Here is a 27,591-nt window from a genome sequence, read left to right as displayed (position 1 = left end):
TCCAAAACGGATGCCGAAATGTCTTCGGACCTGGGTGCTGATTTGTCTGGGTGCCGAAATGTCTTGTTACCCCCTCGATTTGTTCCTGGAGATCAATCTGTATATATATCGCTTTTGCTTGTCTAGTCCTGTCAAGGAGCCCCTTTATAGTCCAAGTACTTTGGCTTCCTCTAGCATAATAAAAGACTTCCCAGTGTCCTAATATTCCCACTGTATTGGGTTGTGGATTGCCATGGTGGTGGGTTGTATTATATAAGTTAGTGACACAATACATACATTGTACAAATATAGCGACAAAAGGGATTCTTCTCAAATAGTGTCAATCAAAACCTATCTTCTAAGGTAAATCTAAATAAATTGGTACGACTTTGCATTGTTTATGATGGTACAAGTTTGCCATGGTAAGTGTTGACATTGGTACATGTACCAGTTTTCAATGGTACGGTTAACTTTAATTCCTAAGGGTTTTATCTTAGTGGCAATAGTGCTCCTGTCAAATTATGTAATTTCTCATTTAATTGAAATCCTTCATATTGAGAAGTGTGTCAACTGAAATAACTTCTTGACATCTTGGTTTTTAAACTGATATATCCGTTTGTTTTACAATCTGCTTCAATTACAGTTAATATATAATGTAAATTATTAGCCAGACCGAAATCATGGCCGCATATTGAATGGTCATGAACAACGTGTAACATCCAGATACTGAGACTGACTTGGGGATACAAAAAAGTAAACAAGGACTGATGGCTCACTGACACTGAGAATTTTCTCAAATTACGTCATGGCGAGGGGTAAATTGTTGTGAGACACTGAATATAGCACCTGTTTCCAGTATTTGTGTTGGGTCGATGGGTTCTGTTTCTCTTTTGACTGTTCATCATGGAGGTCCTGTCAGGTCGTGTTTAAAATGTGATCCTCTCCAAATCAGGAGTTCATATCGGTACAAAATATGTACCGATCTCTTCCGCAAATCTTAGAGTTTATAAATAATGTCACTAAAAGCAAATCAATGCAATATACGTTAAGTGTTGGTTTGTTCAATCAAAGTTGATTTATTCTGCCACAGGCTGCTACGCGGTAGAATATATTTCTGCTATGGAGGCCGCACTATTTTTCTTATGTTAAATATTTAAATATTGTTCCTATTTTGCAGATTTGATGCTAACCCATCTATTGAAATCTTTTCAATTCTTTTGTGATTATTATTTACATTATTCCTTTAAGTTTTGTTATCAGATAAATAAAACATGAACGCGGACTATTTCAGTTGTTCCAAGAAGTAGTGAGTTGTGTGTAAAAACCAATGTCGGTCTCTCCCGATTTGACCCCAATGAAATTATTTGAAAATAACTGGACAGCTCATTGAAATAAAACCAGTCTATACACAAATCGTGTAAGGCTTTTGTATAGTTTAAGTTTATAATAAGCGAGAAGAAATGAGAAAGAAAGTCCGATAATTATTTCGTCATGGTTCAATGAGCATGTGTCATAAAACTGTAAACTTCCGGTAAACACCACTTCCTGAAGATCATCAAGCAAATAAATTCTGGGTTATAACAGTTGACACCCTTCGTTGATCAGTTTAAAATTCCTTAAGTGCTATTGTTCGCAGATAGAATAAAAAACGAACTGTCATTCTTCGAGAAGACAGTTTTCCAACCTTTTAACCAGCCCAAGACACCTCTAACATCAACATTATTTAGTAATGCAAAGCAAAGCATGACTAAACACCTAAAATAATGTATACGTGATAGACATTTCATTCTAAAAATGGCAAATGCAATTCCAGATGATAGTCCAAGAGACATGAAGGAGATTGAGAAAGGAAGGGAAATGCAAAATGGCAGTGCTATGGCTCATGTTGATAGATATGGTTTCATGGGTGGTGACCAATACACTGACCCAGATGAGTAAGTTACCCTAAACTCTGTTCGCATCAATTTGTCTAATGAGTAGGTAAAGGTGACATTAGTTTACCGATGTTCAAATCTAAAAGGAAGAGACAACATAGGAACTTTGATAAGTAAAATTAAGTATCTGTGTGGTATCCATAATATCATTGATCAGGTTAGTGTGTCTGATTAGAAATCAGGACAACTTGGAATCAAAGACAACTAGGTCCAATTTAAAGACAACTTGAACCAGTTAAAAAATTGGTTGGGTCCATATAAATACGCTTTTAATCAGGTTCATTGACAACTTGGACCAGTTTGAAATACTGGTCCAGCCCATTTAAAAACAACTCTTATATAAGGAGAAATTCAATTGTGAGATAATCCTGGATTCAACATTACAAGGTGTTGAAGTAGAAAGTTCCTTTCAGAGCTTTAATGTTTTATTTAATGTATATTTTTTATGGCTCTGCTGACTTACATTTGCAGGTCGGGGCCATATAGTTTTACCCTTGGACTGTCATTCTGTCATTCTGCAAGAAACAGTTATACAGACTTTTTTTCTAAACGCCTTCACATATTGACCTGATTTTTAGTATGTGAGTCTACTATGATGAGTTACAGATGGAATTTAACTTAAGTTCCGGTCTGCTGATTTTTTCAGAAATTACGCGCTTTGGACATTGAAGATTTTGTGAAAATAACAGTCATAAGGACTTTTTGTAAACGCCTTCACAGACAGAGCTGAATTAAAGTATGTGAGTCCACAATGATGAGTTACAGATCAAGTTTGGACTTTGAAAATTTCCACTAAAACAGATACGTTTATAAATAAATCAACAAATATCTTAAAATTAGATAAAAATACAAAAAAGTGGTCAGAGAAGTCTTTCAAACATGTCTGCGTTGCTTTCATAAGCGGTCCGAATTGTCTTTCAAACTGGTCCGAGTTGTCTTGGTCCGACTTGTCTTTGGTCTGAGTTGTCATGTATTCATCTGATAAGTAAGTTACACAAATATTACTTGGGTTAGTTGTCTGATGAGTAAGTAACACAAATATTGCTCATGTCAGTTAATGTTTGTGTTTAGGTTTGTTTAAAGGAAACAACATATGCATTAATATGGTATGCAGTTGTATTAGCATTGGCACATCTCATTTCCATGGAGATTGTTTAGCCATAAACATGTACCTTCAGTCATGGTTCATTGACTTTGAATATTTGCATTTATAACTTACTTGTTAAAGTATTGCTATTTTAATTTCAACATTTGCATTATCAAAATTACAAAAAGGCAAAATATATCTCTGTGTTAATTGTTTATGATATAATCATTGTTTCTCATAAAATTATTTTTCGATTTAACAAATTTATATGCAACTTAAACATGGTAAACATTGTTAAGTCAATGAATTGAAACAAAGCATTTGCATTAAAATATATACATGTAACTTTAGGGATCTAAACAAATATAGATTAATGTGCGCTGAACGCATGTTTTTCACTTTTGGGATCATAGTTCTTCTGTCAGCTGTTCTATTTGTGAGTCTGAAGTCATTATTGTAAGAATATGGATTTCTGTTATATTTGGTCGGCCACTGATCCATGGTTAGAATAGCTTTTTTCAATGGGGGACAAGGAAAACTTAAAAAAATAACCAATCTTTTACAAGCGATTTGGAAAGGAGCATGACACTTTTAATGCAAAAAAAATGGATCAAAAATGGATCAAATGTCAACTTAAGGCAATTTCAATGAAGTTACAAAATTATTTTAGCTAAAATCATAATCTTAACGCTCAAGAAACAAGTGCTGGAAGTGAAAGTAAAGTTCGAATTTTGTTCCGGTCTGATATTTTTGTGCAGAGTTATGGTCCTTCGCTTAAATATTCAGTTTTCCACACTTTTTTTTCATCATGCTTGAAGATATTGACTTGATATTTGTTATATAGTTTACACCATGACAAGTTATAGATCAAGTTAGCATTTTGTTCCAGTACAATTAATTTTTAACCAGTAGGGGACTATGTATTGCCATGCAATACTCCCAGAATGCTTGTTCTTAAATTATTTTATTTTATATATGAAAAACTGCTATTTCATCAACTTGGTAAAAACAGAAAATTTAACACAAAAAAAATCATTCAAGAGGGAAATAAAACAATTTCAGTCGGACAGTACTTCTACTTCTAGGGGTTGTTTAACAACCTTAATAACTACCCATGAGGGTCTCATATGGTTGGTGTCTGCCAGTGAACAGCAAACAAACATATTTTTTATTTAGGTCTAATGCAAAAAATTGCTCGTGTAAATTTGTCAAAGGAGTAAGTTATCCAAAACTTTGCTGAGGTTAGTTTGATGAGTAAGTAACCCAAAATAAAACATTAATCATGTCAGATTGTCTGATAACTAAGCAGACCAAAAGAAAACATTGTCTCAGTTTGTCTGATGAGTAATTAACCCAAAAAATCTAACCATGTATTTATATTTTAAATTTTGGGGCCCATTTTCAAATTGGTCCACATTAGGGTCCAAAGGGTCCAAATTAAACTTTGTTTGATTTTAAAACAAAATTGAATTCATGGGGTTCTTTGATATGCTGAATCCAACTGTGTATATAGAATTTTGATTTTGGGACATGTTTTCAAATTGGTCTACATTAAAGTTCCAAGGGTCCAAAATTAAACTTAGTTTGATTTTAACAGAAATTGAATTCAAGGGGTTGTTTGATATGCTGAATCTAAGCATGTATTTAGATTTTCGATTTAGGGACCAGTTTTTAAGTTGGTCCAAATCGGGTCCAAAATTAAACTTTGTTTGATTTCAACAAAAATTGAAAATATGGGGTTCTCGAATATGCTGAATCTAACCTTGTATTTGGATTTTGGATTTAGGGCCCTGTTATCAAATTGGTCCACATTCAGTCAGGGGTACTACTTGTACAAGTAATCTTTATTTACCTGAAGAAGTAAAAAAAATATACTTATATAAGTTAATTATAATGTTTGAATAATCTCCCCTTAATTTTCTCAAAAATTCACTTGTATAAGTAAATTTTTTTTACAATCCCTCAAAAATTCTCAAGTTTTGAGATGTAAAAACATGCCTTTAATGATTTTTCCCAGGTTAGCTCATAATTTTTTATTAGAGTTCAATGTTTCATCTCATTAATTCAACAAAGAAACTGATTGTGCAAAGATCTTAAGTATTTGCACAAGGCCTTCAAAAATTGCTCCTTGGGGGCTTGTAAATGAGCAGTGTTCTGAAGATAACAGACAAATGAGATTTTCGTTGTCCATGAAATTACACTTAAATGATTAGTTAAGACATCTGCAAAGGACAGACAATTTAATATTCTGTTAGAGCAAAGAAGTCCTAAGAATTCAAGAAAAGAAGATAGGATGTCTTTTTCAATTATATAAGTAAAATAATCTGAATGTCTAAGGGACATAACTAAGCCAATTTTGTTTTTACCTATACAAGTCAATAAAATACACTTGTATTATAAGTATCCTACAAATTTACTTATATAAGTATATTATAATTACTTCTTCAAGTAAATAAAAATTACGTGTACAAGTATTACCCCTGACTGACATTGAGGTCCGAGGGTCCGAATAAAACTTTGTTTGATTTAATAGAAAAAATAATTTTTGGGGTTCGATGATATGCTGAATCTAACCGTTTATTTAGATTTTGGATATTGGACCATAACAGGTAAATGTCCAATTTAAAATTTTTCAGTTCTTTGACAACAATTATTCTGTGTCAGAAACCTAAGATGTGTCAAATATTTAATCACAATCCAAACTGAGAGCTGTATCAAGCTTGATTGTAGTGTCCTGTTTAGGGTTCAACCTCTGCAGTTGTATCAAGCTGCGCCCTACAGAGCATTTTATTTAAAGATGTAACAGGAACTTTACATCTTTTGATCTTCGGTGGTCGTTGTCTCACCAGCAATCATACGTTACAGCATCTCCTTATTTTAACCAGTTCAAATAAAACTGCCATACATATAGCTGATCTTTTATATGATGTACAGATTATCAGTGTCAAAAATGTATTTAAACTTATTAAAAAGTCTGAGAGATTTCTTGTCAAAATACTGAATAGTGTATTAGCATTACATTCACATTATCATCATTACCAATTTTACAGCAATTATTTTTGTAATCGTAATCTTTTTCACTAGCTAAAAACAGACTCATCATGCTCGTACAGTATTGTACTTTATAAATATTGCATGCTGGTATAAACATTTTCATGATTTTATTTGTTATAAAACATGTATAACACGGTACTACATTCAGGGGGACTTTGAAAGTATGATTTACTCTGAGAAATGAAATTTGTTTAAACTATATATGTAAATATATATATATATATGTAAATATTATGAATGGTTGTAATGTCTGTTTTCAGAGAACACAGGATTTCATTTGAGAAATTAAGAAAAAGAGAGATGAAATGGCTTGAAATGTTTGAAAATTGGGAAAAATGTATGAGTAAAAGATTTAAAAAGGTAAAACAAATGTATACTATATAGATATAATCATTTACAAACATTTAAAGAGGTATATAATCATTTACCACTTGATTTAATAAAGAGGTTGGGACTATAGAATCATTTACCACTTGATTTAATAAAGAGGTTGGGACTAGAATCATTTACAAGTCAAACAAAAGAATTCTGTATACAATGGTATATGTGTAGAAATTCACGAATAGTACTAGAAGAGTGACATTAGCAAAAAAAAATAATAAAAGAGAAGATGCCCATTATGTAATAACCTTAAAAGATAGTCATTACAATAGTCATGACAGTTTCTGAAAGTAATTTATTTTCTCAAAAGTCTATCTTTTTTTTTGTAAAAATCAGATTGGTTACTAAATTTTCAGTATGAAATGTTGACATTTTTTCCCCTTATTTCTTAAACTAGTCTTATTGATAGCCTATCAACATATTCTTCTGATGTTTACCAGTGAAATTTTAATAATAATAATAATAATATTATAATTCTTTATTTAAAGAGGGTTACACAGTTAGCTATAAAAATAATCTTCCCTGAGGCCTTTTTTTACAGGTAGATATCAGCTGATATAAATCCAACCTACCTCATTTACATGGAGTTTCAACCGTTCAAGCACATACACAAAAATTATATTTGTCAACATTACATACAGGGATTTCTAAATTAAATATCTTAGTTACATGAGATGTTTTGCAAACTATTAATTCATGAAAGTATTATTTGTTCTAAAAGTATTTTTTCTAAAAATTAAAAAACTGACAACTGCCAGATTTAAGACATTTCTTTCTCATGCTTAAATAACCAAAAGAGACATAAAGGGCAACATGAAGCCTTCAACAATAGACAGTTGTTTATAACAAATGTACATGTAAAATATGTGTAACTCTAAATTGGTGTTGAAAAATATATAAAGGAATTACTAATGCAACTGGAATAAATATTTTCCTTGTCATGTCTGTTACAATATAATGCAATAATGTGTTTTTAGTGGGATGTTTATTTATTTTTTAGATTAGAGAAAGATGTCGTAAAGGTATTCCTCCCTCCCTGAGGTCAAGGGCATGGCAGTATTTATGTGGTAGTAAGTTCCTAATGGAACAGAATGCAGGAAGATATCAGGTAAAGGTATTCCCCCCTCCCTGAGGTCAAGGGCATGGCAGTATTTATGTGGTAGTAAGTTCCTAATGGAACAGAATGCAGGAAGATATCAGGTAAAGGTATTCCCCCCTCCCTGAGGTCAAGGGCATGGCAGTATTTATGTTGTAGTAAGTTCCTAATGGAACAGAATGCAGGAAGATATCAGGTAAAGGTATTCCCCCTCCCTGAGGTCAAGGGCATGGCAGTATTTATGTGGTAGTAAACTCCTAATGGAACAGAATGCAGGAAGATATCAGGTAAAGGTATTCCTCCCTCCCTGAGGTCAAGGGCATGGCAGTATTTATGTGGTAGTAAGTTCCGAATGGCACAGAATGCAGGAAGATATTAGGTAAAGGTATTCCCCCCTCACTGAGGTCAAGGGCATTGCAGTTTTTATGTGGTAGTAAGTTCCTAATGGAACAGAATGCAGGAAGATATCAGGTAAAGGTATTCCACCCTCCCTGAGGTCAAGGGCATGACAGTATTTATGTTGTAGTAAATTCCTAATGGAACAGAATGCAGGAAGATATCAGGTAAAGGTATTTACCCATCCCTGAGGTCAAGGCATGGCAGTATTTATGTTGTAGTAAATTCCTAATGGAACAGAATGCAGGATGATATCAGGTAAAGGTATTTCCCCATCCTTGAGGTCAAGGGCATGGCAGTATTTATATATGTGGTAGTAAATTCCTAATGGAACAGAATGCAGGAAGATATCAGGTAAAGGTATTTCCCCCTCCCTGAGATCAAGCACATGGCAGTATTTATGTGGTAGTTACTTCTTATTGGAACAAGATACAGAAATATATCAGGTAAAGGCGTACACCCTTATTATATTTTAAATATTTGCATAGGAAGATGTATATGCCAAATTTGCAAGAATACCACATGCACGAAAATCTGGTCTTGTTTCAGGACACGAATGGGAACAGAAGACAAAAGAAGTATCACCTCACCTCACCTATCCTCATCATGCCGCTCGGCATTTAAGGCCAGGATACATTCTTGAAAGGTTATCACCTCACCTCACCTATCCTCATCATGCCGCTCGGCATTTAAGGCCAGGATACATTCTTGAAAGGTTATCACCTCACCTCACCTATCCTCATCATGCCGCTCGGCATTTAAGGCCAGGATACATTCTTGAAAGGTTATCACCTCACCTCACCTATCCTCATCATGCCGCTCGGCATTTAAGGCCAGGATACATTCTTGAAAGGTTATCACCTCACCTCACCTATCCTCATCATGCCGCTCGGCATTTAAGGCCAGGATACATTCTTGAAAGGTTATCACCTCACCTCACCTATCCTCTTCATGCCGCTAGGCATTTTAGGCCAGGATACATTCTTGAAAGGTTATCACCTCACCTCACCTATCCTCTTCATGCCGCTCGGCATTTAAGGCCAGGATACATTCTTGAAAGGTTATATTATTGAATGACAAAGCTGTCTGTTATTTTTTTAACTCACCTGGATGTTCCTTAGGGAATTTAAACTCACCTGGATGTTCCTTAGGGCATCATGTTTAAAAATTGTATCTGGTGATCTCTTCCATCAACAAACATAACTGCCGCTGTTACTAAGAATAAAACAATGGGTTAAAATACAGTTTTTGGCTTATATCTCAAAACTAAAGCAGTATGGGCAAAACTGGCGATTTAAAAATGTTCAATATGTCAATTTCTATCTCCTGAGAATTTTTTCGAAAAATTGGACAACCCAAACTCAATTAAAAAATTCTGAAATCCAGGATGAGACCAATTGTTCTCCAACTTTTAGGAAATATTAATGCCTTAGAACTTGTAGAAATCCCATTTAAGAATTATGGTTGATGACCCAAATCACCTCCAAACTTTGCCTCCACTATTACAAAAAATGTCAATTTTAATTTTCACTATGTAAAATTTTCATATTTTGAAAAAGAGTTCAAACAAAAATTTTACTTGAAGAAGATAATTGTGCAAGTTGTAGGAAGGAAGATACTTTCACATAACTGTGTAATATCCTATTTAGCATGTATTATGTTTTTTACCACATCCATCTTTCATCTCTTTGTTTTCGCTAAGATAGCACCTACATTTTTTGTCTGATCTTTAGATTTGGATAAAAGTTTCCACTAATCAAAACCAAAGATCAGTTAGATAATTAGAAAAATAAAAAATGGGCCATTTTTTTTTATGTAGGGGGACTTGTAATAAAAGCGGAAAACAGATACCAAAGGAAAATACATCAAAGAGAAACTCACAACGCCATGGCAACATTTAAATATGATGAAAAGACTGTCAACAAAACCCTACATAGAAAATTAAAGACTGAACAATAAAAACCATGTACTAAAAGTATGGGGTGATACAAAACCCTACATAGAAAACTAAAGACTGAGCAATAAAAACCATGTACTAAAAGTATGGGGTGATACAAAACCCTACATAGAAAACTAAAGACTGAGCAATAAAAACCATGTACTAAAAGTATGGGGTGATACAAAACTCTACATAGAAAACTAAAGACTGAGCAATAAAAACCATGTACTAAAAGTATGGGGTGATACAAAACCCTACATAGAAAACTAAAGACTGAGCAATAAAAACCATGTACTAAAAGTATGGGGTGATACAAAACCCTACATAGAAAACTAAAGACTGAGCAATAAAAACCATGTACTAAAAGTATGGGGTGATACAAAACCCTACACAGAAAACAAAAGACTGAGCAATAAAAACCATGTATTAAAAGTATGGGGTGATACAAAACCCTACATAGAAAACTAAAGACTGAACAATAAAAACCATGTACTAAAAGTATGGGGTGATACAAAACTCTACATAGAAAACTAAAGACTGAGCAATAAAAACCATGTACTAAAAGTATGGGGTGATATCAGGTGTGTCAGAAGGTAAGCCGATCCTGCTCCACATATACCACCAGTCATGTTGCTCATATATATAACAAGGAGATGTGGTCAGATTGCCAATGAGACAGCTAGTCACCTGAGTTCAAAGGTTGAAGATTAAACAGGATTTAAGCTAGGATTTTGAGGGCTTTAGTCACTTGTGCATAATAAGAAAACCAACCTTTCTTTAGTAGCAGGTTAACATAATAGGACTAAGGTAGTTATTGCACGAATACTTTAAAACATTATGGTTTGTATATGCTACAGAATATGGAAAATGTTTGAAAATTGAAAACAAGAATAGAGAAAATGGGCAAAAAAAATTGAAGATGAGAGAATTATGGGTGATTAAATACAGAATATAGAACATTTGATGATAAGTCTCATTTAGAGATGTCACTATCAAGGAAAAGCGTATAAGATTTATGTTATGACAATTGGAAAATATCCATTGTCATCTGTGACACAGATCAACTTACTCAACTTTATCCATAAAAATGTTGAAGGGATGCCTTCAACTTTCACAATATTCCATGGAAATAATAATTGTTGCCAACAGGATAGCAATTTCATTTTTTGTCCCATCCACATTTAATTTGTTAAGTTTCTTTTCATCAAAGAGACTTTTGGACTTATAATTTACATTTTGGTGCGTTTCTGTTTAAGAGGAAACTGTGGCCAACGTCCAGGACAATTACACCTGATACCTGGAAATTACCAGAGCAAAACAACTACTTCAGTCAATACAGCCCCTAGAATATTTAATACATTTACCCCTTGAATTATAAGCATACCTGTTGAACAGAATAGACCAAGCCATGATTGACCTAGATATTTTACTATGACTACAATGTTGATATTTGACATACACAAATCAGAGAATTTCTGCATATATAAATTTAATTATCTCTAATGGAATTTCTCTCATTCTTGTACACTTTGTAGAAAATGTATATAATGAATTTCAAAAAGCTTAAATCTTGATAACTGTTATACCAATAAGGATAATTTGAATGAGTTTCTCAGCTTCTATTGAAGACAGTGTCGCAGCTGCTATGCATGCTACTTGTTTAGCCAGCAATGATACAAGTGTTTCGAATTAGTTTGAAGCTTGATACCAGTACAAGTTAGATTGAAACTTGATACCAGTACAAGTTAGATTGAAGCTTGATACCAGTACAAGTTAGTTTGAAGCTTGATTCCAGTACAAGTTAGTTTGAAGCTTGATACCATTACAAGTTAGATTGAAGCTTAATACCAGTAAAAGTTAGTTTGAAGCTTGATACCAGTACAAGTTAGTTTGAAGCTAGATACCAGTACAAGTTAGATTGAAATTTTGATACCAGTACAAGTTAGATTGAAGCTTGATACCAGAACAAGTTAGTTTGAAGCTTGATACCAGTACAAGTTAGTTTGAAGCTTGATACCAGTACAAGTTAGTTTGAAGCTTGATACCAGTACAAGTTAGTTTGAAGCTTGATACCAGTACAAGTTTGTTTGAAGCTTGATACCAGTACAAGTTAGATTGAAGCTTGATACCAGTACAAGTTAGATTGAAGCTTGATACCAGTACAAGTTAGATGGAAGCTTGATACCAGTACAAGTTAGTTTGAAGCTTGATACCAGTACAAGTTAGATTGAAATTTGAAACCAGTACAAGTTAGATTGAAATTTGAAACCAGTACAAGTTAGATTGAAATTTGATACTAGTACAAGTTAGATTGAAATTTGGACCAGTACAAGTTAGATTGAAGCTTGATACCAGTACAAGTTAGATTGAAATTTTATACCAGTACAAGTTAGTTTGAAGCTTGATACCAGTACAAGTTAGTTTGAAGCTTGATACCAGTACAAGTTAGTTTGAAGCATGATACCAGTACAAGTTAGATTGAAATTTGATACCAGTACAAGTTAGTTTGAAGCTTGATACCAGTACAAGTTAGTTTGAAGCTTGATACCAGTACAAGTTAGTTTGAAGCTTGATACCAGTACAAGTTAGTGTGAAGCTTGATACCAGTACAAGTTAGTTTGAAACTTGATACAAGTGCTAATTAGTTTGAAACATGATAAGAGCTTCTAGTGTTCATGATGAATTGGTTGGGACATTGCTAGCAAACACAAATGATATTTTGTGAAAAGTGAAAAAGCATCTTAACTAAATGCAATTACATGATCATACTGACAGACAAAGTTTCATCTTAATGTTGTAATATTTTACAGGAGTATTTGAAAAGACCTATTAAACCTCAGTGGGAAGATGATATCAAAAAAGATTTACACAGACAATTCCCAGCTCATGAAATGTTTACTGCTCGAGGAGGACATGGGTATGTAACATAACCTTTGACCCTAGTAACAATGAAACTGACAATCCCAGCTCATAATGCGTTTACTTCCAGAGCAGGTTATGGGTATGTTATGTAACCTTTGACCCTAGTAACAATGAAACTCTGACAATCCCATCTCCTAATGCGTTTACTTCCAGAGCAGATTATGGGTATGTAAATTAACCTTTGACCCAATAAAAATGTAACTGGCAATTATTTACTGCTGAAGGAGATTATGAGTATAAAACCTAACCTTTGATCCAAATAATGTAACTGGCAATTGTTTACTGCCAGAGGAGGCTTGAAAATAGTATAAATGGCTGTCAGCAAAACCAAAAATTTTGTAACATCAAACATTTTTGATTCTTTTGTCATAGGTTCATTGTCATTATAAGTGATTAGGTTCATTTCTCAGATACTATAAGTAGTTTGTATATTTGGTATACTTGTTTTCATGTTTGACTGCTTAAAAAAATGTGTAGTTTTTTTGTCATGAGAGTTCCTCACTTATTATAATAGGATATCTATATTTGGTATACATGTTCCTTCAAGGTTTTTATGTCCTCCAGACAGGCTTCACCTGACCTCAACGTCATTTCATGAATCAGTGATAAGTGATTAGGTTCATTTCTCAGATACTATAAGTAGTTTGTATATTTGGTGTATGGAATGATTGTAAGGGGTACATGTCAGTCTTGCAGGTTTCATCTTACCTTGATCTCATTTTCATGGTTCATTGATCAGTGTTAATGTTTTGTTAATTGGTCTGTTTTTGGGTAAAGATTGCATGAAATGCAATCAAAACCCTATGGTACTGACTTGATATCTAAATCTTCCAAGTTTTTTCACGACCTTTCATAGTCCAAACAAAATAGTACAGTGAAGTGGTCATTCCAGTCAATATGATGTGGATTTGAATTACCATACTTGTCAAGAAGAATTTTCTTTATTAAAATTTACATAAGTAATGCATAGTGTATGAATCTGTGATATAAATAGGTTCACCTTCAAATGTACAATCATTACCAAAGGAAGATACCTCCAAATTTATAATTTTGCCTAGCTAAGTACAGTTCATTGTTGTATTTTAAACTCACAAAATTACAAAATAAAAGCAATCGTTACCCTTCAGTGCTCACAAGCACTTTAAATCAAATACTATAAGCAGTAGGTCAACTAAATTTGTTGTATGGAATGATTGAAAGGTATACATGTCTGTCTGGTAGGTATCATCTGTCCTTGACCTCGTTTTCGTGTTTCTTTGGTCAATGTTACGATTTTGTGTTTTGGTCTGTTTTTCAAATACTATAAGCAGTAGGTCAACTTTATTTGGTGTATGGAATGATTGTAAGGTGGACATGTCTGTCTAGCCTTGACCTCATTTTCATGGTTCATTGAAATTTGTGAATATTTTACGATTTTGTGTTTTGGTCTGTTTTTCAATTACTATAAGCAGTGGGTCAACTATATTTGGTGTATGGAATTATTGTAAGGTGGACATGTCTGTCTGACCTTGACCCCATTTTCATGGTTCATTGAAATTTGTCATTGTTACGATTTTGTGTTTTGATCTGTTTTTCAATTACTATAAGCAGTAGATCGATATTTGGTGTATGGAATGATTGTAAGGTGGACATGTCTGTCTGGCAGGGTTCATCTGACTTTGACCTCATTTTCTTGGTTCATTGGTCAATGTTTGGTTTTCCTGGTTAAGTCTGTTTCTTATATACTATAAGCAATAGGTATAAAACTATAAATAGAAAGATGGTTAGATGTACATTTCTGTCTGGTAGTCTTTATATGACAGTGTTCCAGCTAGGTCGTTTTCACAGGGTGGTCCGCCCGCCCTTTCCCGAGTGCCGCCCTGTGCCCTTTTTACAGTTTGCAGGGCGCCCTGCCTTTTTTGAAGATCGATTGGTATATTATTTTGTTCATATTGATATGATCAGCTAATTACGAAAATTTACCTGGCGACAAGTATATAACTTTGTTTACGACCCCAAGCTAATCAACGGTTACAACAGGTGTCATAATCTGTTGTTATAGGTAATCCGTTTATTTGATGGGTCATTTTATAATAATGATCATCAACATTAATTCATTCAAATAGAATCGGTCAGTCGGCATTTGTTCTTTGAACTTGAAAAAATGTTCATACAACTTGGGCACAATTAGCAATGTTTACCGTAGTTTCATGGAGAAAACGTAATTGACAGAAAGTCGAAAACCATAATCAACTCGTTAAAAACATTGCTCTTATTGTTTTCCGTGAAATAAATAGCAAATTAAGACGTATTTTTCATTGACTGCCTTCATTTTTTATACGAAAATAACAAAATCGGCCGCCATATTGTTGATCGTATTTACATCTTCTACGTACTGTTTATTATCCTCCAAAGAAGGAGCACACCCAAATAAAGAAAGATAACTCAATCTTATTTTTTCCTAGCATTGAGTAACCTACTAAGATATTATAAAATATGTCTTCATACTTCTGGCTTTAGAATTTATATGTTTAGGTGTTTTGAGTTATGGGAAAAGTTAAAGAGGGTCTTAGTAGCAGGGTTGGTAGTGTGCCTTGGTCATCTTTTCCTGTATTTTTTATTTTCAATCCAAATTTTCTCTGTTCACTATATCCTAACATTGTGCATTTACAGCTGTTTTGTGCTGTATTGCCATTAAGCACAGAAAAGGTAAAAAGGTGAAACTTGTAAAGTGTGTCAGACCATAGAAACAGAATGAAGCAGGACATTTTTCAAAAAATACTGCATATAAAGCTTGACTGTGCCAAGCAATGATTTAAAACTTGTGTCACAAGCTGCTTGATAAGTTTTCAGCCTAAAAAGTAGAAAGATAGTTTTTCTCTGGGCTAATGATGTTGTTCTTGTATATTTATAACCAGTGATTCAATGAACAAACAATGTTTGATTATAATCTTTATTAAAACATGCCCTTTTCATATTATCATATCACACGTTAAATGCCCTTTTTCAGGATTGGCACCCTACCCTTTTGAAATCCTAGCTGGAACACTGTATGACATTTTCACTCTTGTATTTATTTCAGCCAAAAGGATTTATAGTTTTATTTATGTTTTATTTCAGCCAACAGGATTTATAGTTTTATTTATGTTTTATTTCAGCCAACAGGATTTATAGTTTTATTTATGTTTTATTTCAGCCAACAGGATTTATAGTTTTATTTATGTTTTACTTCAGCCAACAGGATTTATAGTTTTATTTATGTTTTATTTCAGCCAACAGGATTTATAGTTTTATTTATGTTTTACTTCAGCCAACAGGATTTATAGTTTTTATACAACCGCCGATTGCGGTCCTATATTGGTATCAAGTTGTCGTCGTCCGAAGACATTTGGTTTCCGGACAATAACTTTAGTATTAGTTAATAGAAATCTATGAAATTTAAACATAAGGTTTATAACCACAAAAGGATGGTTGGGATTGATTTCGGGGGTTATGGTCCCAACAGTTTAGGAATTAGGGGCCAAAAAGGGGCCCAAATAAGCATTTTTCTAGTTTCATGACAATAACTTGTGGAACAGTGTATGGATCTCTCTGAAATTATACCACAAGTTTACATACCACAAAGGGATGGTTAGGATTGGCTTTGGGGGGTTATGGCTCAAACCGTTTAGGAATTAGGGGCTAAAAAGTGAGAAAAAACAAGGGTGTCCTGATTAATGGACAATTACTTAAGTACAAATTACAGTGTAAGGGAGGTAATTCAAACACAACTTTGAATTACCTCCCTTACACTGCTTTTAAATTATGTATAAAGAATTTGTGTATTGTCTTGATGTGATTAGCTGTCAATTCATTTTCAGAAGTTACTATTTTGATAATTTAAAGTAAATTAATTTTAGCTATGATTATGTATGTCATTTTCTATTTTAAGACTTTTATGATGTATTTAAATGGGTAATTATGGTTGCAAACTCCAATGGAAATTTGAATTGAATTTTCTTTGGGAAAAAGGGGGCGGGGGGGGGGGGGGGGGGGGGGGGGGGTAAAAAAAAAATTGGTGGTGGGGGGTTTGGGGGGACAATTTTTTCTCCTCAAGATTTCAGAAATCAAAAAGAAAATCCTTCAAAAAAAGGGGGGGGGGGGGGGGGTCAATTCGCAACAGCAAAGTGTTTTGCTCAAAAGCAAAAAATTGAATATAGATTCAAATCATATAACCAATTCTAAGTTCTTTGACTGCAGTTATTCTGTCTCAGAAACCTATTACTGTAAACCGGGAAATTTTCACGCCGTCTTTATTTCGCGATTTATTAACAAAATCTAATTTCGCGCCGTTTTGAATTGGCGATATCCCAGTGGCCTATATAAATATTTTCATAAATGCTTCTGAAAGTGAACAGCTTTACATGTAGACTTGCTTCAATTTCCTTTCTTTTATTTCTTTTTTACTAATTTATATGTTTACTGAAAACTGCCAGTATACTGATTGCCCTCGGAGAAAAGCAGGTGTCAGTATAATTGAAATCTATTAGTTAATGCCGTAAAATTATTAAAGGGGTAAAATTGAAAGAAAATTAGGAAGAGACATGTAGCAAGTCTACTTTACATGTATCGTAAATCAAGTGATAAAATCAATCAGAAATCTTTTGTTTTCGGTTCATTAATGTTAAAGGAGATTAAAAGTTGTGTCATGTTTGCCTTTAAAAACACACACACAATAAACAGTAAAGAAGACATAATTAAGAGTGAATTAAATGCTGTCAGGATTAATGCTAAATAATCGAACTTTTAATCTGATTAATCTGTGTAGCAGATACAATGAGGTAATGATTTTAGAACTGATTGACAGGTGTCATTTACATATCTGTAGCGAGTGTTGTTAACAAAACAATATCCGTATTGTCCGATTGCTTTGGATGTCTTCCATGTTTTAAAAGATTAACTTGAGTAAAAGTCAGGATTTCTATCATTGCTTTTCATTTGGAAATATATTTATGATTTGAGGAATAGATCTGTCGTATTCAAACTCGGGTGTTATACAGTGGTCCAATACATATCCGATTCATATATGTACATGAATGGTTTTCATCATATGAATAGAGTTTCCATGAAATTTTCGCGATCGTTTTATTTTCGCGTTTCAATTCTTACCGGGAAAATAGCGAAAATAAAACTGCCGCGAAAATTTCCTGGTTTACAGTATTAGTCAAATATTGAATTACAATCCAAATTCAGAACTGTATCAAACGCGAATATTGTGTCCATTTTTGCCCCAACTGTTCAGGGTTGGACCTCTGCAGTCGTATCCAGCTGCGCTCGGCGAAGCAATTTATTTAGATATAAGAAGATGTAGTATGAGTGCCAATGAGACAACTCTCCATGTTTTATTTCAGCCAAGAAGATTTATTCTACATCTTGAAAGCTTACACAATACACAATCCACATGATGGGTACTGCCAAGCTCAGGGGCCAATAGCAGCCATCTTACTGATGCATATGCCAGCTGAGCAAGCTTTCTGGTGCCTAGTATCTATTTGTGAGAAGTATCTTCCTGGTTATTATAGCCCTGGTTTGGTAGGTATACATGATATATGTCTAGAGAAGTATAAAGCCTTGTTGTCCCCTAACTTCTGGTTTGGTAGGTATATATGTCTAGATATAGAGTGGTATAAAGCCTTGTTGTCCCCTAACTTCTGATTTGGTAGGTATATATTTCTAGATATAGAGTGGTATAAAGCCTTGTTGTCCCCTAACTTCTGGTTTGGTAGGTATATATGTCTAGATATATATAGAGTGGTATAAAGCCTTGTTGTCCCCTAACTTCTGGTTTGGTAGGTATATATTTCTAGATATAGAGTGGTATAAAGCCTTGTTGTCCCCTAACTTCTGGTTTGGTAGGTATATATGTCTAGATATAGAGTGGTATAAAGCCTTGTTGTCCCCTAACTTCTGGTTTGGTAGGTATATATTTCTAGATATAGAGTGGAATAAAGCCTTGTTGTCCCCTAACTTCTGGTTTGGTAGGTATATATGTCTAGATATAGAGTGGTATAAAGCCTTGTTGTCCCCTAACTTCTGGTTTGGTAGGTATATATTTCTAGATATAGAGTGGTATAAAGCCTTGTTGTCCCCTAACTTCTGGTTTGGTGGGTATATATGTCTAGATATAGAGTGGTATAAAGCCTTGTTGTCCCCTAACTTCTGGTTTGGTAGGTATATATGTCTAGATATAGAGTAGTATAAAGCCTTGTCTTCTAACATTCTATAATTTTTGTGACCTATTTCTTAACCCTCATGTTGATGGAATGCTTGAAGGTACAGTTCTCTCTGTCCTGCCAAACAGTGGTCCTTTGGAAGCAATTTAAAATCCACAGTGGTACCATTGGAGGTAAACACTCCTTGCTACAGAAGTCTTTGAAAGTATATTTTGTTCAAAAAAAAGAGGCAAAAGATAACAAAGGGACAGTCGGACTCACAAGTCAAAAAAACAAATTGAAACACTGTGGCAAAAAAAGAAAAACCACCAAAGACAAACAACAGTGTGCAAAACACAACAGAGAAAACTAAAGACTGGGCAACAGGAACCCCACCAAAAACGGGGTGATCTCAGGTACTCTGGAAGGGTAAGCAGATCTTGCTCCACATGTGACACCCATTGTTCTGCTCATGTAAGTAGAAAAATTACAGAAATTCTAATTTTTCACAATTTTTGGCTGAATTTGGTCTTCAAACTGGAAATAATCAGTTCATTGCCCTCATATTCTTGAAACATGTAAAGTAGATGTATTTCTTTATATTTGGAACCTTTCTGGACTTCTCACTTCCTTGACTTACGTGTGTCAGTATAAAAAAGCTCAGCCCAACCCACCTAAAATGCTTATTTTTATTGACAGCTGTTGGGTAAAGTAGATAAATACGATGTGTATAGATCGTGTTTATTCAACCTATAGCCATTGCTATATAAGTGTAATGTCATAATACATAAGCCCTATATTTCAAGGTCTAAATTCCCGACAACAGCCCTATATTTGTAGGTCTGAATTCCCGACAACAGCCCTATATTTCTAGGTCTGAATTCCTGACAACAGCCTTATATTTCCCGATCTGAATTCCAGACAACAGCCCTATATTTTTAGATCTGAATTCCAGACAACAGCCCTATATTTCTAGGTCTGAATTCCCGACAACAGCCCTATATTTCCAAGTTTGGATTCCCGACAACAGCCCTATATTTCGCGGTCTGAATTCCCAACAACAGCCCCATTTTTCTAGGTCTGAATTCCCGACAACAGCCCTATATTTCTAGGTCTGAATTCCCGACAACAGCCCTATATTTCTAGGTCTGAATTCCCGACAACCGCCCCATATTTCTAGGTCTGAATTCCTGACAACAGCTCTATATTTCTAGGTCTGAATTCCCCACAACAGCCCTATATTTCTAGGTTTGAATTTTCCTTCCTTCAGTCATTAAACTACTCTGAATTTCATCAAGTTTACACATATTGCAGAAGTACATTTGGTAAAGTGATGATTGGCTAACTCTCCTTTAAAGGGGAGGCCAACATCTGAAATGTCTACCTGCTTGTCTGTCCATTATTACTCTGTTGATGCCAAAATATCCCTTTCATATTTTGTTGGATCCACTTTAAATTCGGATGAAAGTTTCCATGCATCAAAGCTGTGAATGGGTTATATGGTAACAATATCTGAAATAAAAAAAAATAAAATTGTGAAAGGCGGATTTGTAAAAATGTCCTATATTAATTCTTGTTGCTGGGATAGTGCCTTCATTTTAAATCAGATCCTCTTGAAATTGAATGAATGTTTCCACTCTATAAAACCTGAAATGAGTTTGGTTTTTTTTGCTTCGTGTTGAAGGCCTCAGTGTGACTTTGAGATGAAGAACAGTAATAAAAGCGCTGTTCCTTTGCTTTTTGTGTGTTATTTGCTGTGCATGTACTGATTTTAGGTCATGGATGGATACCCCATATCTTTTGTTTTTCTATTGATAATCAGAAAAAGCTTGAAATGGTAGACCACTTTTTAAGATTTAACACTTAAGCAAAAATATCCCATATTACTTATTGTCGTCAGGATAGCACCTTCATCCTTTTAAATGTTTTTCCCTCATCCAAACTTCAGATGAGTTCAATAATCAATTTAAACTCAAATGTGGTATCATTTTTTTTAGAAGGAGGACTTTTAATGATATCCATCTTAATTATGAACCCCAATGGTGTCTGAAGTAAGAGTGCAATGTTCACTGCATGTTAAATTACCCTTGCAACAACTCTTTGAGGAGTTTTGTAGAAGGGCTAAATTTCTGTCCCCATCTAATTAATATACTAACATTTATCAGTGGCATTGCAAATAAATTTCCTGTCTTTCATCCCAGTCTACATCTATTACAGGACCTACCTATTTTATTAACTGTTAATTTGTTCTCATCTTGAACAGTGCATTAATGTTTGCCACTGGAGTTTAAGCAAACAACAATCAACTTAGCTATGTTAAGGGTATGGAGTATGTGAGCTTGCTCTTTAGAGCTTCCTTTATTTTAAATGTGTGAAGTCATTAAAGGTGTTTATTATAACCCCCATTTTATCATATTTTTGAAGCAGGCGATATAGCTTTATTAGCAATATCATTTGGAGAGTCTGTCTGTCTAAGCTTTTTATTATACCCCTACTTTATGTATGATATTTCTGAAGCTGGCGATATAGCTTGGGGTGTCTGTCTGTCCAAGCTGTTTATTATAACCCCCACTTTATGATATTTCTGAAGTAGGTGATATACCTTGGGGTGTCTGTCTGTCCAAGCTGTTTATTATAACACCCACTTTATGATATTTCTGAAGCAGGCGATATAGTTTGGAGAGTCTGTCTGTCCAAGCTGTATATTATAACCCCCACTTTATGATATTTCAGAAGCAGGCGATATAGCTTGGGGTGTCAATCTGTCCAAGCTGTTTATTATTACCCCCACTTTATGATATTTCTGAAGCAGGCGATATAGCTTGGGGTGTCTGTCTGTCCAAGCTGTTTATTATTATCCCCACTTTATGATATTTCTGAAGCAGGCGATATAGCTTGGGGTGTCTGTCTGTCTAAGCTGTTTATTATGTACCCCCATTTTATGATATTTCTGAAGCAGGCGATATAGCTTGGGGTGTCTGTCTGTCCAAGCTGTTTATTATAACCCCCATTTTATGATATTTCTGAAGCTGGTGATGTTGTTTAGGGAGTTTGTCTATCCAATTGTCATTTGGTTCTTCTGTCCTTCTAATTCTGTATCAGCAATCTGTTTGCACATATTTCCTTTCTTTATCCGAATGATTTTTGGGTTTTCTTTGACATGACATGGACTTTGCCATATCTGCTAACCAGATAGAAAAGAAAGGACATGGGGTATCCATCCATGGCACAAAATCAGTATATGTACTGCAAAAAACACAAAAAGCAAAGGAACAGAGTTTGTATCCCCTTTTCCTTCTAAACCCTAATCAGAACATTAACCTTATAATGCTATTGGACATAGTTTGTATGCCCTTTTCCTTCTAAGCCCTTATCAGAATATTAACCTTATAATGCTGTTGGACAGAGTTTGTATTCCCTTTTCCTTCTAAGACCTAATCAGAATATTAACCTTATAATGCTATTGAGTGCCTCCTACATCATATTTATCCAAATAATTTTTGGGGTTTTCCTTTAGCAAGTCATGAAACTTCACTGTTGGTTTTTTTGGGTGGTACCTGTTTTGTATAAGCAACTCCACCTTAACCTCTTTTTAGGACTTATTGACATATCCTCAGAATCTTAACCACATGATGCTATTTTGCACCTATTATTTTGTGTTATTATCTGAATTATTTTTGATGTTTTACTATACCCCCTGCTTACTGAACTTTTAGAAAATCAATTGACTAGAAAAATATGAACAAAATTAATTATTTTGATGATTTTAATTGAATGAAATTGCTAGTATTTTAAACAGCATGTTTTGAACAGACCTATATTAATTCGTGTATGCTAGTGTTAATGCTTAAACTTTGATGATGTTTTAATCTTCATGGAGATAAACATGTATACTATGAGTGGTGGACTATCCCTCAAGGTACTTCGACCATATTGACATATATATTAAATAGTGTAGATTACTTTCCACTTTAATTATGTTTATGATTTCAGGAGGCTGTACACGTAGATTACTTCCAATTTAATCATGTTTATCATTTCAGGAAGCTGTACAAGTAGATGGAGATGTTCTGTTTGGTTTACTGAAGAAGACTTCCCTTCCAATACACAAACATCTAGTAAGTAACCATAGAAACATAACTAGTCAACACACAAACATATGGTTAGTAACCATGGACACAGGAAATAGTCAATACACAAACATATGGTCAGTAACCATAGAAACATAACTAGTCAACACACAAACATATGGTTAGTAACCATGGACACAGGAAATAGTCAATACACAAACATATGGTCAGTAACCACTAACACAGGAAATAGTCAATACACAAACATATGGTCAGTAACCATGGACACAGGAAATAGTCAATACACAAACATATGGTCAGTAACCATGGACACAGGAAATAGTCAATACACAAACATATGGTCAGTAACCATGGACACAGGAAATAGTCAATACACAAACATATGGTCAGTAACCATGGACAAAGGAAATAGTCAATACACAAACATATGGTCAGTAACCATGGACACAGGAAATAGTCAATACACAAACATATGGTCAGTAACCATGGACAAAGGAAATAGTCAATACACAAACATATGGTCAGTAACCATGGACACAGGAAATAGTCAATACACAAACATATGGTCAGTAACCATAGAAACATAACTAGTCAACACACAAACATATGGTCAGTAACCATGGACACAGGAAATAGTCAATACACAAACATCTGTTAAGTGACTATAGCAACAGGAAATAGTCAATAGATATAAGAAGATGTGGTATGAGTGCCAATAAGACAACTCTCCAAGTCAAAATTTATAAAAGTAAACCATTATAGGTCACAGTACGGTCTTCAACACGGAGCCTTACAGTTACCAGGTATATAAAGGAGATACAGTTACCTGGAATATAAGGGAAATACAGTTACCAGGAATATAAAGGAGATACAGTTACCAGGTATATAAGGGAGATACAGTTACCAGGAATATAAAGTATGACAGTTACCAGGAATATAAGGGATATACAGTTACCAGGAATATAAAGTATTACAGTTACCAGGAATATAAAGGAGATACAGTTACCAGGTATATAAAGGAGATACAGTTACCAGGAATATAAAGGAGATACAGTTACCAGGTATATAAGGGAGATACAGTTACCAGGAATATAAGGGATATACAGTTACCAGGATTAAAAAGGAGATACAGTTACCAGGTATATGAAGGTTATACAGTTACCAGGTATATAAAGGAGATACAGTTACCAGGAATATAAAGGAGATACAGTTACCAGGTATATAAAGTATGACAGTTACCAGGAATATAAAGGAGATACAGTTACCAGGTATATAAGGGAGATACAGTTACCCACAATATAAAGGAGATACAGTTACCAGGAATATAAAGTATGACAGTTACCAGGAATATAAAGGAGATACAGTTACCAGGAATATAAAGTATGACAGTTACCAGGAATATAAAGGATATACAGTTACCAGGAATATAAAGGAGATACAGTTACCAGGAATATAAAGTATGACAGTTACCAGGAATATAAAGGAGATACAGTTACCAGGAATATAAAGGAGATACAGTTACCAGGAATATAAAGTATGACAGTTACCAGGAATATAAAGGAGATACAGTTACCAGGAATATAAAGTATGACAGTTACCAGGAATATAAAGGATATACAGTTACCAGGAATATAAAGGAGATACAGTTACCAGGAATATAAAGTATGACAGTTACCAGGAATATAAAGGAGATACAGTTACCAGGAATATAAAGTATGACAGTTACCAGGAATATAAGGGAGATACAGTTACCAGGAATATAAAGTATGACAGTTACCAGGAATATGAAGGAGATACAGTTACCAGGAATATAAAGTATGACAGTTACCAGGAATATAAAGGATACACAGTTACCAGGAATATAAAGGAGATACAGTTACCAGGAATATAAAGTATGACAGTTACCAGGAATATAAAGGAGATACAGTTACCAGGAATATAAAGTATGACAGTTACCAGGAATATAAAGGAGATACAGTTACCAGGAATATAAAGTATGACAGTTACCAGGAATATAAAGAATGACAGTTACCAGGAATATAAGGGAGATACAGTTACCAGGAATATAAAGGATATACAGTTACCAGGAATATAAAGTATGACAGTTACCAGGAATATAAAGTATGACAGTTACCAGGAATATAAAGGAGATACAGTTACCAGGAATATAAAGTATGACAGTTACCAGGAATATAAAGGAGATACAGTTACCAGGAATATAAAGGATATACAGTTACCAGGAATATAAAGGAGATACAGTTACCAGGAATATAAAGGATATACAGTTACCAGGAATATAAAGGATATACAGTTACCAGGAATATAAAGGATATACAGTTACCAGGAATATAAAGTATTACAGTTACCAGGAATATAAAGGATATACAGTTACCAGGAATATAAAGTATTACAGTTACCAGGAATATAAAGGAGATACAGTTACCAGGAATATAAAGGATATACAGTTACCAGGAATATAAAGTATTACAGTTACCAGGAATATAAAGGATATACAGTTACCAGGAATATAAAGGATATACAGTTACCAGGAATATAAAGTATTACAGTTACCAGGAATATAAAGGATATACAGTTACCAGGAATATAAAGTATTACAGTTACCAGAAACATGCAGAATATACAGTTGCCAGGTATTTTGTACTTGATTATAACATTTGTTAACATTAAGGATTTTTCTACAAAGTTAGATGCATTTGTTCAAATGCCGATTTTTTTTCAGAAAAAGCAGAAAATGGAGCCAATATTGTATATGACTGAGTGGTTTATGTGTGTATTTACTAGAACGTTGCCATGGGGATGTGTGTTACGTGTGTGGGATATGTTTCTGTGTGAAGGTTAGTATTTATTTGTCACTTGAAACCCAACATAATCAAAACTACACTGTTTCACACTTGGTACAGTGCAAAATGTCCATCAAAGCCTGCTTCTTGACTATTTTATCAGCAACTGACATGTATGTTTAATATCTACTTTTCACTTAGGTAATTTTTGTAATATCTTTTAAGCATGGAATTTCCACACACACTCACTGTATATATTGCAATTTACATGTTCTATACCTTTTACTGGTTAATGACAAACGTTTGTTATTTTGGCTTATTTTACACTGGTGAAGTGTTCTAGAATCATTTACAAATATTTTCAACTTCTACTTGATAATAGAAACCGGTTTTTCCATGGAAATACATCAAACAATCACAAACAACTTGAAATATCTGGAATTTCACTGTTAGTTTTCCACAAGTGAATACATTTTTTTTCGTGATTTCTGTGGCCAAAAGGATGTGCAGGTTTTGTACTTATAGGGATTATACATAGCCTATTATCATGATTATGGTAAATGAAAATTTGAATAAGAAAAAAATTTGAGAAAAAGTTATTTTTTGTTTTTGAGAAGAATCTTTTTGTTCTAGGATTTAAATGTAATCGTACACATCCTGGTGTCCAAATTTTTAAATTATTGGTTCTCCATGATCTTCATATTGCTTTCTTTTCATATAAGTATTTATAACTTGAAATTGTGCAAGTTGGGCCATAGAAGGTCTGGATTTTAGACGATATTCAAGGTGTCAAGGTTATATTCTAGGTGTCAGGGGGAAATTCAGAATAATTCTTCACAACATGTATTATCTACATGTATGTGTCAAGTATATTCAAGTAGCCTTGATACTATTCAGAAAAGGTTGGAGAGAAGTGTTTTTCTTTGCTGATGTCAAATTATAATCAGAGTAGCATTAATATTACTCAGAGTCACTCAAGGAGAACATTGTTATTTTTTGTTATTTCTAGATGTCAAGGTTATATATTCAGAACAGTTTCAAGAGAACATTGTTATTTCTAGAGGTCAAGGTTGTATATTCAAAATAGTTTCAAGAGAACATTATTATTTCTAGATGTCAAAGTTATACAGAATAGTGTTATTTAGGTTTTAGGTTTAGTCTGCGATATCTGTTTTTTAAACATCAACAACTATCAAACCTTAATGGAATTTTATGAAATTTGGACAGAGACTTCTTATTGACCATCTTTGATAGCCAAGGATTACGATCCAGTCCCCTCCTCTCCACCCTTGGCGGATAAAGAGAGAATTTCGGATCCACGTGGTAATGATTTCCATTGGTTGCTGTTGTAACTTGCTGAATCCAATAAAAAAGATCTAGAGCCTTCAAGATAATCACGTGTTAATTTGAAAAATGTAAAAAAAAACAATTGCCACGTGCTGATTGTGCAACATGTCTTTACCCCAAAAACATAAGACTATATTCAGTGACAATTTTAAAATTCTTAATCAACTAATTGAAGTCCCTGGGTATGTTTCTCATGCAAATGTTAGAATGTCAACGCATATTTTCCGTTCGTGTTCTTGAAATTTGTAAACACTAGACAGAAACATTTTTACACCTCTACTACACTGAAGAGAATTCAAGTGCAGCCATTGGTCAAGACTGGTTTAGTCAGAATGGGCGTGACTTTTAAGGTCAGAGAGGAGGGGACTGGATTGACCATAAGACAGTATCCATT

General features: G+C 34.1%; 2 protein-coding genes across 4 annotated transcripts in view; one reads left to right on the top strand and one right to left on the bottom strand.

The window, feature by feature from the left end:
• The window catches only part of LOC127711175 (ataxin-2-like), a 77,531-nt gene extending 76,426 nt beyond the window's left edge, over window positions 1-1,105 (bottom strand). For 2 of the 3 annotated variants that reach the window (XM_052217142.1, XM_052217144.1), the window contains exon 1: window positions 826-1,105. In XM_052217142.1, coding sequence (XP_052073102.1) covers window positions 826-884 — 59 coding nt within the window. In that variant the 5' untranslated portion in view covers window positions 885-1,105. The remainder of the gene's footprint in view (window positions 1-825) is intronic. The other variant, XM_052217143.1, reaches the window with a different exon arrangement.
• A 408-nt stretch (window positions 1,106-1,513) lies between these two features.
• The window catches only part of LOC127711177 (TBC1 domain family member 10A-like), a 35,183-nt gene continuing 9,105 nt past the window's right edge, over window positions 1,514-27,591 (top strand). The window contains exons 1-7 of the mRNA XM_052217145.1: window positions 1,514-1,913; window positions 6,315-6,414; window positions 7,436-7,543; window positions 12,677-12,783; window positions 18,158-18,338; window positions 23,002-23,076; window positions 25,790-25,904. Coding sequence (XP_052073105.1) covers window positions 1,774-1,913; window positions 6,315-6,414; window positions 7,436-7,543; window positions 12,677-12,783; window positions 18,158-18,338; window positions 23,002-23,076; window positions 25,790-25,904 — 826 coding nt within the window. The 5' untranslated portion in view covers window positions 1,514-1,773. The remainder of the gene's footprint in view (window positions 1,914-6,314; window positions 6,415-7,435; window positions 7,544-12,676; window positions 12,784-18,157; window positions 18,339-23,001; window positions 23,077-25,789; window positions 25,905-27,591) is intronic.

This window comes from Mytilus californianus, unplaced genomic scaffold (assembly GCF_021869535.1).
Source record: "Mytilus californianus isolate M0D057914Y unplaced genomic scaffold, xbMytCali1.0.p SCAF_8, whole genome shotgun sequence".
Lineage (NCBI taxonomy): Eukaryota > Metazoa > Mollusca > Bivalvia > Mytilida > Mytilidae > Mytilus > Mytilus californianus.
This window is presented reverse-complemented; position numbering and strand designations above follow the sequence as displayed.